Source organism: Galeopterus variegatus, unplaced genomic scaffold (genome assembly GCF_000696425.1).
Source record: "Galeopterus variegatus unplaced genomic scaffold, G_variegatus-3.0.2 Scaffold463, whole genome shotgun sequence".
NCBI classification, from domain to species: Eukaryota; Metazoa; Chordata; class Mammalia; order Dermoptera; family Cynocephalidae; genus Galeopterus; species Galeopterus variegatus.
Window position 1 is genome coordinate 571,988 of NW_007726574.1, and position 15,834 is coordinate 587,821.

Consider the following 15,834-nt stretch of genomic DNA (forward strand, 5'->3'; position numbering starts at 1 on the left):
CAGAATAATCATTGTACTTGAAAAACCTTTCTGCCAACATCTGTGGACTAGAAAGTCTAGTTGTGTACATACTATAATGAGATGACAGATCAAGACAGAGAGTAAATTTAATTCATAGAGAGGAGTAAATCAGCATAGACCCATACCAGTCCAACGCTTCTATTTGATAGTAACAGCAAAGCTGTTGCATTTTGGACATACAGACCATAGACTCATGAACTTAGATTTCCTTGGTTCATTGCTTCCTTTTGCCCTTTACAAAATAACTTCTTGGTTACCAGGATTTTCTCAATATATGGTAATTGTGTAGAATGTGGATATCATTGAGATATGAATTTATTGTGCTATTCTAGCTTAAAAAATATCACTTTACTCCCTGGGTATATGTGTATCAATATTTTTAATGTAGGAAGTACTGTCTACTTAAAACAGTCTATTTCTTTTCTTTCTGTGTACTTATTATACTCACGTGGGTAATATGGTGTCGTGTATTTATTATACTCACGTGGGTAATATGGTGTATTAGTCCGTTTCATGTAGCTATAAAAGAATACCTGAGACTGGGTAATTTACAAAGAAAATGAAATTTATTGCTTATAGTTGTGTACTTATTATACTCACGTGGGTAATATGGTGTATTAGTCCGTTTCATGTTGCTATAAAAGAATACCTGAGACTGGGTAATTTACAAAGAAAATGAAATTTATTGCTTATAGTTTCTGAGGCTAGGAAGTCCAAAGCCCATCTGGTAGTAACAGTGACCCAGGGGTCTCACATTGCAAGATGGTGGAAGTAGAGAGGGCAGACAGAGAGACAGTTCCTCATTCACTGTGCTTTTAAAGCCCTCAGAACCATGCCCCTTACCACCATTTTTAATCTACTCACTGGGCACAGTCCTACAATCTAATCACATCTACAAGGCTCCACCCTTCAATTACCATAGTAGGATTTCCCACCCTCTTAACAGTCACAGTGGGGGCCAAGATTCTAATACAGAAAACTTGGGGGACACAATTCAAGCTTCAGGGAGTTTTGGTGGGACATAATTCAATCTGCTGTATATGGGATATAAAATTAGGCCTTAGAGACTTAGAGTTTGGACTGCTCAATATTTGGTGAATTTTAATGAGCTTGGCTACAATTCATAACCAATCAGAATGAAGAATGGATAGATGATAACATACCCTAGGGAGGTAGAAAAGACACATGTATAAATTAAGTAAAAATTATCTGTGTTAATGATGGGGAAACTTTTCTCACCAATGGCATCTAATCTATAGACAGAGTTATGTGAGGAACGCTTATTCAGAGTATATTTATTGAACACCTGCTATGTTCATGTGCTCTTCTAGGTGCTATGGATAGAACAGTGAATAAAGCAAAGATCTGAGTTTCTATGGAACTGCATTCTAGTGGAGAACATAAAGAAAAAACCTCAGATTTGTGCCATATTAAAACAATTTGGTTAACAACTAAGAATATGAAAATTAAAATTATATTCACTAATATAGCTATTTTTTGAGAGGACTTTAAGTCCATATTATGTAGGGCTAGAGAGATCAATAAAGGAAGAAAAAAGAGAGGAGGAAAAATAATAATAGGCTATACCATCATTTAGGATTGTTTGTGAATAACGGAAGCACCACATGCAAAATCACTTATACAAGACTGAAGTCCTAAGCTAGGTGGTTCAGATTGGAATGTGGACTCCACCACAGCATCACGGACCAAGCTTTGTCTGCTCACTCTCTGTCTTTCTCGGGTGTGACCTTATCCTCCATAATCCCCCTTACATCCAATGCTGTTACCCACATCTGTTGTAGAAGAGTGGTTCTCACACTAGATACACCTATGGAACTTTTAACAGTCCTAATGCCTGGGCCACTTCCCAGACCTATTGAATCAGGCTATTTCCGGGTGGATGCAGGCAGGCATCAGTAGTTTTAATACTTGCCAGATGATTCCAGTGTGCAGCTAAGATTGAGAACTAACAATGTGGAACTTAGTCCTGTGACTGCTCAGTGCTGCAAAGGAAGTTGGTAAATTCAGTATTTTAGCTGGGTAGCTATATGCCCACATAGAAATGGAGTTCTATATAAAAAGAAAAAAGAGAAAAGGATGTTGGGAGTCACTGGCAGTTTGTGTCTCCTGGGTAAAATGGGGAAGACAGATTAACTCTGGGAGAGGAAGCAAAGTGGCTGTCAGGGTATACACATATACATGCATAAAGCCTTGCACACGTGTACACACAAACATGAGGGTTATACACGAGTGAGAGAGAGAGACCCAGAAGAGGGAGGATAAAGAAAGAGTCCAGGTATTACCATATTTGAAAATTGCATTAGTTGTCTGGTCCCCACTGATGGCCCTATAATTGCTTCATATTATATGAAAAACCAGAGACTCCATGGAATAGGTGTAGAAGCTCAGCAGAGAGAATATTATTCTCTTGGTCATAGCAACAATGACCAGAATTGTATTTTACTGGCAACTGGGTGAAATCAAATCTAATGCTTATTTGCTCTTAAATTATGTCTCACACATCTTTCTATGCTTTGTATCAAAAGGAAAAAAAGTTAGACTAAAAGAAATGGTAAAGAATTAAACACTTGGTAGAACCATTTTAAAAGCCAGCAACATAATCAAAGTTGTAAATAAGTAGGTTAAAAATTAAGATTTTTTTAAATCTTGATTTTTTAAATCCTTGATTATATTTGCCCAGAATTTTACTGATTACAAGGCACTTCTGCATGCTTGATATCACTTGATCTTGTTGGGTATTTAAGGAAGGTGTGGTTGTTTGATTTTTTAAATCCTTGATTATATTTGCCCAGAATTTTACTGATTATAAGGCACTTCTGCATGCTTGATATCACTTGATCTTGTTGGGTATTTAAGGAAGGTGTGGTTGAGATTACAATACCCATTTTAAAGGAATATGAGGCTCAGAGAGATGATCTTGGGTCACTGTAAAAGACACCCATCCTCACCCTGTGTTTGCATTAGAGCCTGCAGGGACAGCTTTAATGACCATTGCTGTAGGTGAGAGCTGGTCAGAATGCTATTGATTAACAAGAAAGTAACAAAAATAGCACATAGAGTGGTAAGTATATTAACACACATGAATTAATTTTTTTTTTTGTCTTTTTGTCTTTTTCCGTGTCCGGCAACGGATCGCAACCCTCAGTGTTGCCCCCGTACCGGACCGGGGACCGGCAACGGGATTGCAACCCTCGGACCACACATGAATTAATTAACACAAAGATGGTAAATTATAGCTTAAAAAAATGTAGTTTCCTAGAAAAAAATGTTTCTAATCTTTTAAGACAATAGTTGCAATGCCCTATGACAAATATGCTTGATAATCTTTGTTGTTATTGTAAGCCTTTTGGTTAGGACTTACATTTATAAGATTTATAATCAGACAGTTATAAATCTTTTGAGGTTTTGCTTCTTCAAATTAATTATCTGTAAATATAGCATGAAGATGTTTCAGCAAAATAATCAGAGGAAATCATCAATCTTATATGAGACCTTTGTCCATCGAGCCAATTTCTTTTTTTTTCTTTTTTCGTGACTGGCAATGGATCGCAACCCTCAGTGTCGCGCCCGTACCGGACCAGGACCGGCAACGGGATCGCAATCCTCGGTGTCGCGCCCGCACCTCACTCAGCTAGTGAGCAGCCGGTCTGTATGTGGGATCCGAACCCTCGGCGGGAGTGCTGCCGTGCTCCCAAGTGGCACACTGTAGCAGTGCGCCACCAGGCCGGCCCCATCGAGCCAATTTCTAACTCTATTATTGGTTTATTGTATTTTTATCATCACAGAAATGTAGACATTCTCTAAGTTTCACATATTTTTTCTGTTATATTGAGGAAGGTGATATCTACATAAAAGTTTATAAATTTTGACTCTAAGTCATAGAATTAGTGGTACATCCATTGGGAAACATAAAAAGGAAGTTTATAACAGCCACATTGCATAGCCAGAGAGAGCCCAGCCTTCTACTGCTAGAGCGATGAATAAACACATTGTGAAATTCTCATTTAATTAATAGTACAGAGCAGTGAAAATAAATATATCGGTATGGCCAAACCTCAGAAACAGAATACTGATTGGAAAACACAAGTCTTAGAAGAATACATATGATATGAAATAGTTTTCATAAAGCTCAAAATCATGTAAAACACAACAACATATTGTTCAAGAATATAATATGATGCAATCAAAGTGTGAAGAAAGGAGGACGTCGATAAAAATGGAATCCAGGGTCATGGCTTCCTGGGTAGCAGGAGCAGGGAGCTATGACACAGGAGCATCCAGTGTATTCACAACTTTCCATTTCATAATGTCCCACTGGACGCAGGGAGTTCATTCTATTGTCTTCGTAACTTTTCTTTTGTATGTATTTGATATTTAACAAAAATGTATCTTAAGTGGTAGATCTGACATGCAGCTACCATTTCTGCACCTCACCTCAATTGTGTGCCTGTTAGAAACTTGAGAGGGAAGAAGATAAAGGATGGTTATTTGGATTCAGCATCCCTAACAGAGATCAAGACTCACTGTGTGTCTAGTAATGCGCCTCTACTTTGCAGGGCACATTCAGAGTGGGCTGGAAGGAGGCGGAAATAAATAAGGCCCATTTCTTGCCCTTGTGACACTTGGTGGAGCCACTCAGGAGACAATGCTCACCTCAAGAAAAACCAAGTGCAGGAGGCAGTCTGTGCTTTCCTCATTTGTTATCTGGGTTTCTACAATTCCCTCAATAGGAAAGAAAACCCAGTTCTGTCCACCTGTGATTTAAAAGCCTTTTTAGGTTGACAACAATACAGCAAAAACAAAAACAACATACTGAATGTATTTCCTGCTTTAGGTACAATATGCCATTCAAAGCCCAGATTCAAAAATGGGTGCAGTATCTTTCCAACTCAACAGACATCATCGAGAACTGGATGATGGTGCAAAACTTGTGGATTTATTTAGAAGCCGTCTTTGTGGGAGGAGACATTGCCAAGCAGCTGCCCAAGGTTTTGACATTTTCTTTGTGATTTCAACAGGCTTTTCAATTAGAGAAATGTCTAAAAACTAATTATCCCTTAGAAAATGCAATGATATTTTAATCTCTTTTGAACCCCTTCCCCCCATCTTTTCCTCATTGTTGTTGATGCTATTTTCTTCAAAGGGGGTAAGGAACTGTGGAAAGGAAAGGGGTGACAATCAGAAAGTAAGAGTGCTACAGAGCTGTGAGGTTTGATAGGAAACAGAGGCTTAAAAACACGAAGAATGCATGCTACGTAATTGATATGCTTCATCAGATAATTTGAAGATAGAATTTGGAACAGTGTAGAATTTTGGCTTAGTTATCCTGACAATGGTAGGATAATTTGTTCTTCTACTACTGACATTTTTACCCAATTATATCTGTACCGTAAGACAGAGGGCTGAAAATCTGCATTGAAACAGTTCCAAAACAAAAAGGCTTTCTTCTCAAGATGTCGACTGTATTTTTCTCCTCAACTTGTAATCATCTCATTGGTGTATATGGGGTATATTTTGATATTTTAAAAAACATTTTAACTAGATCTCAAGGATTCTTATTCAATTAGCTTAAGTCGTTTGCAAGATTATACAACTTTAACAACATACAATATACCTGAGATTTGGTGCATGATGCACCAAAGAGAGATTGGAGCATGGTGATATTGAGTATTCTCTTCACTTAGGTTTCCTAACTTTCTCTTTTGTTAGTTTTCAGTGTAATTATAGAAGACATATCTGTTACCTGACTGTAAGACAGATCATTTATTTTTTGGCTAGCAGTGAAATGTATTCACACACTCAAATTTTAAGTCTTTATTTATTTTTGCTTTTATATTTGTGCATGTTTTTCTTCTTGATGGGAAGAGAAGAATCTAAGATTGGACTTAATAATGGAAATTTTACACAAAATATTCAATGAGCTAGGTGGAATTTCTTGCTCTCATATTTGGTAGTATATACTCACTGGTAATACACAGAAAGTTTTAAGAAAGAAAATAAAAATTATCCATACTCTGTCCAAAATAATCTCTGCATTTTTCATTTTTGTTGAAAAAATCTATTACTTTTTTTCAATATTAGGGCTATACTAGAATTAATTTTGTCTCATTCTTATTTATTTATTTTTTATTGTTACTTTTTTAGTTTTCTTAATTTTTAAAGGTAATTTATTATACATACACATGGGGTACAATGTTGATTTTCAATAACTGTGTATAATATGTGATGGTTAGATCAGGATAGTTAGCTTATTCATCATTACAATACTCAATCATTCTTTGTGTCCTTTAACCAATTTGTCTCCTTATTTTGAAATGTTTGATTTTTTCTAAAATACACAAACAATCCAATGCTCAGTGTAGAAAACTTGAAAATAGAAAATTGACTCCATTTATAGATAACCCATAAAAACAATTGCAGGTGGCCTCTCCTCCCAAGTTACCTTCTATTGTATTATTATTTTGTACCTGTTTTCTGTTTTGAATTAACATGATGGGAGTACCAGGGTTTAGCTCAAGATTCTTACTTAACAAAGGGGGTGATATGGTGCAGAGTTCCCAAGGAGAATTTGAACAGAATGTGTGTGACATTAGGCATGTATTGCTTGGGTGTCCGGATTGGTTAGAACTCTAGCCTCAGCTAGAGATACATGAGATAATGTGTCCTTGAGATCTCATTGTGGGTCCAAGTATGCTTTGTTTTCTCATTCTTATAGGAAGCCAAGCGCTTTTCCAATATAGATAAATCTTGGGTGAAGATCATGACTCGGGCACATGAAATGCCAAATGTAGTTCAGTGTTGTGTTGGAGATGAGACCATGGGTCAACTATTGCCGCACTTGCTGGACCAGTTGGAGATATGTCAGAAATCCCTTACTGGGTAAGTTCACTGGCTCTTTGAAAGTTCTCATTATCCTAGAGATGAAAGGGAACAGAGAGACTAGGTGGCATTAGCTGCATTTGTTTTCTTTTACTAGATGTTGCACAGATGAAACGGATAGATTGGAGCCTTATGTTCTCTCCAGACATTTACTAGATTTGTCCTGATGCTGGAATCATGAAACTTAAGGCAGCTTCCATGACTGGGATAAGATCTTGCAAATGTTCTTATATAGTTCCTGCTTTTTAAAAATTAGTACACCTATTTTTCTGATAAAATCCTTGGATAAACATCTGTAGAACCAAAGTACTTCATGATATTCCTTACATGAAGCAGTGCACAGTGTACACAAGTGGTCAGGATTATGAAGAAATGAGTGTCTAGTATAATATCTATCAATCTAAAAAAACACTTATGCATATGTAGGCTTGCTGAATTCTGAGAGTCATAAATTTTTTATTTGTTTTTTTCTCCCTTGGTTAACCAAAATAAAATTATGTAAGTAGAATTATGTTAAATAGTAATATTGTAAGTGTACACTGACACTTCTAGCAGATATGCTCATTTTGAGCATTTAACCTAAATAAAGATGTTTCCTTGGCCAACTTTGAGAGACAGATGACCTTTCCCCATGTGTACATCCTCACGTCCTCATGACTTGTCATAGTGTCCTGTGAATAGCTAGCTTGTCCTGTTCACTGAGGAACCTTGATGTTTCCTTGGCCAACTTTGAGAGACAGATGACCTTTCCCCGTGTGTACATCCTCATGTCCTCATGACTTGTCATAGTGTCCTGTGAATAGCTAGCTTGTCCTGTTCACTGAGGAACCTGGTCACCTAAGCCAGGCTGCTCTCATAGACAAAGGTGATGGTTAAAATACTGGGCTTCTAACGGCATTTTAGAAGCATCCCTGTGAAGTAAATAGAGAGGTTCACTAAACTTGAACAACAACAACAACAAAAAAATGACTAAACTGAAAACAGAAAAAATACCTGTATGATAACATGTAAGTAATTTGAATTGCTTATCTATTCTTGGCTAACCAGAAAAAATTTAGAAATGGCTACTGAAAATAATGAAGTAATGGGAAAGTTAAAGTCAAAGGAAAAGAAGCGCTGATAAAGAAGGGCTAAGATGGTAAAACTGTTGCAGAGCAAAATCATAAAGGAAGCTCAAATTCAGAGACCAGAGTCTCTTCCTAGAGACCAGAGCAAAGAGTGATGTATGGTTAGGTGCAACATTCATAGAATCCACAAGACAAAAGGTACAAGTTGCTTTATAACAATGCAGAAAAACATTTTTTGGGGGGTCCTTAAATTGCTGCCTTGGAGACAGTTCTATTGTGTGCCCTTTTAAAAGGGAATCCTGAGCAGAATCCTCACCTACTTTCTTATCACAGTATGAGCCAAGCATGAGTCTTTCCAACAGAATGGCTTGATCCAGGGAAATAAGCGAGTGAATGATTGCATACACTTCAACAACAGATCTTTCATTAATATCATTTTCTTGTCCAAGTTGGTGGAAGGTATTGGATAGTGTAAAATCTGAGAGATTTAAACTCTGACAAGAATCCAGAGGATCAGCAATCTGCACTGCTGGTTAAGAAAAAAATTCATATTAAAAGACCCTCTGTAATTTAAAAAATAATGGTATATCTAAATGACAGAGTTTAGATCAGATTGAGTTTAGATTAGCCTTCAGAATGAATATTAAACAATAAATACAAGGTACCCAATGCTTTGGTGGCAAATGCTTAATAGACTCTGAAATGTCACTGAATTAGTAGGTTTTATATTTCCATTCTTTTATTTATTTATTTTTAATTTTTATTGGTTACCCATATTCATGGGGCACACAGCTGACCATCAGCACCTGTGCCCAAGATGTAATGTATCATTTGGCTTTATGAATATGCTTATATATTTATATTTCTCATTTCAATTACAATAACTAATAGTAAATCATTTTATATACTTTCCATTTAAATTTTATATCAGATTTTGCAGACTAAAAATATATTCACTTAAAAAATATTTGGCTATCTTTAAAAAATTTCATGGACTTTGGCATTTGGTTGGGGAGCTTTTGAGGTTGGTATTCTTTTAGGAAAGTTGAAGAGTCTGAACAAGACCATACCTAAAGGGTTGTCTACCCCGCTACCTATGGAGGTAGGAACTAGGGGTAAGGCCAAGATTCTCCTTAGCAAGTATTTACAAGTTTACTCTAATTTAAGTGATGGGCACCCCGAAGGTGTATGCTATAGAGTATCACCATGAACCTTTCCTTTAGACAATTGTCCTAAGCTGGCAGTATTAAACAGCATAATCATAGCCAATGCCAGTATCAGTAAAGCACCCTTTAACTGTCTACTCTAAAGCAAAACCACTTGCAAGTAATTCCCCCACCATAACTTTTTAGCAGAATGGGCTCTCAGGTAATAATAATTTGTTCCACTTTATGAAATTGTTGGATCAAGTCAAGTAACCATTGAAGAATGTTTGACAAAAAGGATTCTGGTTTTCAAATGATGCTATACTATTCTTTTTAGCCACAATGATTACTTAGCATGATCAACTATGTTTCAGGCACCACTGTAGGTTCTTGGTGTAGACCCGACATGATTGTCATGCAGTCTATTACCAGGATCAGGCCAGAGAGAAAGCGGAAAGGGTTAGAAAGTTTTCATGCTCCCAGGGCTCTTCAAGATGGAAAGACTGAGGGGCAGGAATCACCATGACATCATGCAGTTCAGTCAACACTGAAAAAAAATTTGCTGAGGAATCGTATCACTGGTCTACCCGCAGCTAGGTTTGTTACTTTTTTCTCCCTTCCTCATCTTTCAACTGCTGTCATAGAAATGCACACACACACACACACACACACACACACACACACACACACACCCTCTATTTTTCTCTTTTCTCTTTCATTCTTTCTTCTTACCACGGTCATATTCTATGCTATTACTTTACATTCTGACATTATTTTATAACTCCTCAGAGAAAAAGTCTACACAAAACTTATTCACAGGCTTTTTACTGAGCTTTCCTTGTCTTTTAATTCTGTTTCCAAGAACAGGTGATGAGCCAACATGTGTAAACCCAGTATAAATATTTGAGTACACAAAAACAACACCTTACCAAGCTGCTAAAGATCAGTGTGGACGGGAAGAGAATTCACACAGATGAGATCATAATTTGAGTGTGGGTTAAGCAGGAAAGCCTCTGTAAAGATAAGTTGTCTTTTCTACTCCATCACAGATGCTTGATGGTCACATGCCACCTGCCTCTTTTCATCCTGGTTTAACGGGAGAGAAAACATTATCTGGTTCCTCAGCAGAATCGGACCAGGTTCCTGTGAGGAGGATAGCAAGTAAGGAATAGGAATAAGTAAGGAAGCTACTAAGAATAGAAATCAAAGTTATACAAATGAGAAGGATTGAGATATTTAAAATAATAAAATTGGCAGTTTTAAACCAAGGAAAGGAAAAAGCTAAAGCCAACAAAATTATGAGCATAAAAGTAAGACTTTAAGAAAATGAGGGACTCCAGATATTTGACAAAACTTGTAACAAATCAAAAAACCAAAGCCACTGAGGATTCATGTGGGAAAATTAGATTGTCACACAATCTTTCTTCTTTTTCCCATCCAGGTTAATCTATTCCTCGACACGTCAGCTTTGTGTATTTATAAAAGTTTATCTTTTCCCTCTGCACTTAGATACTTGGAGAAAAAACGACTTTGCTTTCCTCGGTTCTTTTTTGTCTCGGATCCTGCCCTTCTGGAGATTCTGGGGCAGGCGTCGGACTCCCACACCATACAAGCCCATTTGCTGAATGTGTTTGACAACATTAAAACGGTCAAGTTCCATGAAAAGGTTTGCCGAATTCTAACTGCTGGCCAACAGTCACCGTGTCTCAGAATCTCAACTGTCTTTATAAATTAGCTCTCTGAGATTGTGTTTGCAAAGGGTTACTTTCCTGTCCATTAACTAAATTCTAATTGCTGGCCAACAGTCACTGTATCTCAGAATTTCAACCGTCTTTATAAATTAGCTCTCTGAGATTGTGTTTGCAAAGGGTTACTTTCCTGTCCATTAACTTTTGGCCAGTGATTAAAAACAAACTTTGGGGCCCAATTTACCTTTAATACTGTGATTTCTTAATATCTAAAGTGTAGATTTAAATAAAAAATGATAGCTTAAATATAATTACAAATGCATTGTAGGTAGCATTCATGGCTGCACATGCCAAGTTAACTGCTTAGAAATCCAACAAGACAAAGAAACCAATTGTTCATAAAATAGTGCCTTGATTAAACAGTATTGCCGCAGTGATTTGATTATTTTAATCAGGTTTCAGATATTTTAGATGTTTATTAAAACTTTTTATTATTTTTATACTCCCAACATGTTCCTAGAATCATGGAGTTGTATGGGACCCAAAAGAAGCCATTCATCTTGAGGGAGACTATACTTGTACAGCTGCCAAAAGATATTGTCTAATCCATCCCTCCACCCCAAATTCTCTAGGAAAGTGATCCTTCATGTTTGTGGTCACTTCCACTTGGTGCTCATACAAACCTTTAGTAGCATTCATTTATTCATGCAATTTACATTTATCGATGTGCCTGATGTCTTGTTAAGCAATGCAAGTACCAACCTTCAGGGAACTCGTGCTCTGGGGGGGCACGGGGGATAGAGAAGTAAACAGATGTTGTGTATAGAGTGCAGTTAGTGCAGTGTAGACGATTCTACAGAAAGCAATTAAACGATAGTTGTTGCAGTCGTTGAAGTCAAGACCCTTGCTATGTGCCAGACATGATGCTGGCCCTGGACTTCCAAGGAAGAATATGTCATAATCAGCATTGAAACTGTTTTTAGGCAGCATGGTCTTCAGGAGAAATTTGGCAATTGTTGATGATTTTGGATTTGAATTATTATTAATGTACTTGTATTAAACACAGGAAGCACGGGAATGTCCATCAGGGAGCCCTAACCGGGCTGTATGGGGATGTCAGGGAAGGCTTCCTGCAGGAGAACATAAACTTGAATTGATTTTTTGAAGATGAATGAAACACAACCAGGGAGGTGAGGAAGGGAGTGTGGTCCAGTAAGAAGGAAGGGCCCGAGCAAAGACCATGCCTCCCTTCTTCAGTTGTTTTAAGCCACAGCAGCCCTAGGATGTCAGGGTGTGTGTGAGGGAGTATATTAGTTTCCTAGGGCTTCCGTGGCTTAAAGTAATAGAAATATATTCTTTGAAAGTTCTGGAGTCTGTAAGTCCAAGATGAGGTGTGAAAAGGGTTTGTTCCTACTGCAGGCTCTGCGGAAGAATCTGTTCCAGGTCTCTGTTGTAGTTTCTGGTGACTGTTGGCACTTCGGGTTGCAGACAAGTCCCTTTGGTGTCTGCTTCTAACTTCATGTGGCATTCTCCCACAGACACATGTGTCTGTGTCTTTGTGTCTAAATTTTCCTCTTCCTATAAGGACACCTCTTCTTATTAGGTCACCCTAATCTAGTACACCTTTATCTTGACTTCATCTGCAAAAACTATTTGCAGATGTCATGTTCACAGGTACCAGCAGTTAGAAATTCAATACCTTTTGGGGGACACAATTAACCCACACCAGGGAGTGCTAAGTGAAGGGAGAAGAAGGCATGAGCCAGATTCCAAAGGCCGAGTGCATCACCCTATGGAATGTTTACTTCATCCTGAATGTGACAAAAAGCCAGGGGAGGCTTTTAAGCAGGATAGCAAGCTGATTTATGTTTTTGAAAGATTCTCTGGTGCAGTGTAGGAGGTGGAATGAAAGGGGGCAAGAAAACCAGTGTTGGAAGTGATTGCAAAGTCAGGATGGAAAAGGCTGAACTGCTGTAACAAAGCCTTGATAGAGGGGACAGGGAGGAAGAAAAGACAGATGGATTTTAATGATTCAAAATCAATGTTTCTTGTTGATCTATTGGACATGTGCGTTGAAAGTAGAGACTAAATTAACCAGGTAGTTCTTCCTGATGTTTCGCTTAAGTCCGGCTGCTGCGCTGGGACTTCATGGTCCAAGAGCGAAGCTTCTCCTGTTTCAGGTTGTACACTGAAGATAACTAACACTTCCTCATTTGTTGATTAAATGTGCATAACATTTTAGCCTCTGTTCATAGCAATTATTTCTTAAGATAGCCTTGCATTTGGTTTTTGTTGTTTCTGCCGTAAGGTGTCTATAACCAAGGGCTGATCCTGGTTTTGTGGGCCTTAAATCTTGTAAAATTATAAATACAAATTTATATTCAGGACATTGGAAAAGGTCTGTGCAAGTGAGGGGCCCTTTGACTTAAGGCTCATAAGCTTTTTAGTAGACAACTTCTGTCTACAACTAAGGAGGACTTCATTGTACAGCACTAAATCTGAGCCCAAAGGGACAACATTTCATTTTTTCAAAGAACAGAAACATCAGCAAACATTTGTGTTTACTTTATAGTTTGTGTTATTTTGTTTAATTGGCACGAGTAGCTTGTGAGATGACTAGGGAAGTGAGAAGAGCATGATTTTTAATGACTTATTACAGGCAAGAAATTTAGTCTCAGAAATGTTGTCCTACAACAGTGAATGGAAGAGGCCCCTTTGCACCTATATCTTAGAACTCCAAATACTGTGCTATTCTCATTATACCATGCTGCATGGAAACTAAAGTGAAATGACCAGAATAGGCACTGGGTTTGATTAGAAAACAGTATGTGTGACCAACAGCTCCTGTAAAGAGCCCCATGTCTGGTATGTAATTGGGATTACCTTGTATGGTTTTTGCATTGACCATATTGACCAGGTCATTGCAAATGTCAACTTGATTATCTTGTGCTGTAGAATGATAGCCTCTTAGAGAGTCTCATTTCATTAGGGAAATTTTAGAAATTTTTTTTAATCATCACATTTGTATTAAATATTTTTTAGAAAATAAGTATTCCTCCTTAGAATATAGATTATTTGGAATTGATTTAATATTCCTTTTTAGATTTCATGACTAACTTTTAAAAATTGCTTTAGAATTGATTTTATATTATATTTTGCCTTGTAATTTATAACCTGTAGCTTAACTTTCTATGGAAAGGATAACATTGACAGGAAAAATCAAAAATAATTTTTCATTTTTTTATATGAAGATAGCTATTTTTTGGCTTCTAACATAGATCTATGATCGAATCCTGTCAATTTCATCTCGAGAGGGTGAGACGATTGAATTGGATAAACCTGTGATGGCAGAGGGCAAAGTAGAAGCTTGGCTTAATTCTCTCTTGGAAGAATCTCGGTCCTCCTTACATCTTGTGATTCGACAGGCAGCTGCAAATATTCAAGAAACAGGTTTCCAACTGATTGAATTTCTTTCTTCCTTCCCTGCTCAGGTCAGTGTATTGAAATTAGAAAGTATTTTTTATGAAATAGTCATCTTAAATCTCAGACGTTGCCTACTGTAAGCTTCACAAATGACTGTCATTTCACCCTGAACCAATATTAAAATTTTCATAAGAATTCATTAACTGTAGATAAAAGATTTCAACACAGAATACTATACATATATATATACATATATATGAGGGTACTTCAAAAAGTTCATGGAAAACTTAGCATTATCCTTCAGTTCTATTTTTCCACAAACTTTTTGAAGTACCCTTGTGTGTGTGTGTGTGTGTGTGTGTGTGTGTGTGTGTGTTTATTTGTATAGACTTAAACATGTATTTGGGTTGTAGAGATATTTGATATATTGTCTTTAACTTAAAACACTCTTTTCCCTACTGAATCCCTTTACAATGTATAAAAAATCATAAAATGTACTGAGTGGGTGCTTTACTAAACAAATGAAAAAAATATATTTTAGCATTAACATACAGGAAACAATGTTTCCTTAGTCATGTGATCACTAAGGATTTTGTGAGTACTCTGTGTAAACACTGTGCTAATTTGGGTAAACCAAGTTTAAGAGAACATATTCTTTACCTGCGAGTAACTTAAAATCCATCTAGGGAGAAATGTGACAAACATAAATGACTTATAATGACAAGAAATAGAATTTCCATAAGTTGTGAAACAAGGTATCAGATTGATGTAATCAAGGCTTTACATTTGCATAATAATCACAACTATTCATTATGCTGTAATTTCTATTTAAATATATAAATATGCCATGCACACTCATAAAGCCTTTTTTATTTCCATAAGGTTGGATTATTAGGAATTCAAATGATATGGACACGGGATTCAGAAGAAGCCCTTAGAAATGCCAAGTTTGATAAAAAAATCATGCATAAAACCAATCAGTCTTTCCTGGAGCTACTAAACACACTGATAGACATCACCACGAAGGATCTGAGTTCCATGGAACGGGTTAAATATGAGACTTTGATTACCATTCATGTGCACCAAAGGGATATCTTTGATGACCTGGTAAATTCTTTATAATTGCTGTGGCATATACAGAAATGCAAATACTAGACACTATCTGTGTTACTCACTGGAATTAGTTTGATTGAATTCAAAGAAAAGGTTAAATTCAGGCAAAGAATCATATTCACACTCAGAGCTTGTTTGTCACATAGTCTTTTCTGTCTGTGACCAAAATTTCAGTCATTTTCTGATGATCTATGCTAAAGTGTTATTGAGGCAATTGACTTTATTTTAAAATTATTACTATTATTTTTTTGGCTGCTGGCTAGTATGGGGGTCTGAACCAGTGACCTTGGTGTTATAAGGCTGCACTCTAACCAAATGATAAAATTTTTATGTGGTTATTTTAATGCAAAAATGTCATACAGCATCCTGAAAAGCTTTCATTTGTCTTGTGCTCCTTTTAGTTGTTATTGAAGATCGCTGGTTTCTTGCTACAGAAATTATTAGTAATATTGCTAATCAGGCTCTTTAGGACTTCCT

At 36.9% G+C, this 15,834-nt stretch overlaps 1 protein-coding gene across 1 annotated transcript in view; it reads left to right on the forward strand.

Annotated features, from left to right (window-relative positions):
• Positions 1-15,834, forward strand: part of DNAH5 (dynein, axonemal, heavy chain 5) — a gene marked incomplete at its 3' end in the record, with an annotated part of 181,984 nt that overhangs the window by 104,496 nt on the left and 61,654 nt on the right. Inside the window, exons 31-35 of the mRNA XM_008569081.1 lie at positions 4,877-5,030; positions 6,758-6,921; positions 10,643-10,799; positions 14,100-14,312; positions 15,127-15,351. Of these exons, the coding sequence (XP_008567303.1) occupies positions 4,877-5,030; positions 6,758-6,921; positions 10,643-10,799; positions 14,100-14,312; positions 15,127-15,351 (913 nt within the window). The remainder of the gene's footprint in view (positions 1-4,876; positions 5,031-6,757; positions 6,922-10,642; positions 10,800-14,099; positions 14,313-15,126; positions 15,352-15,834) is intronic.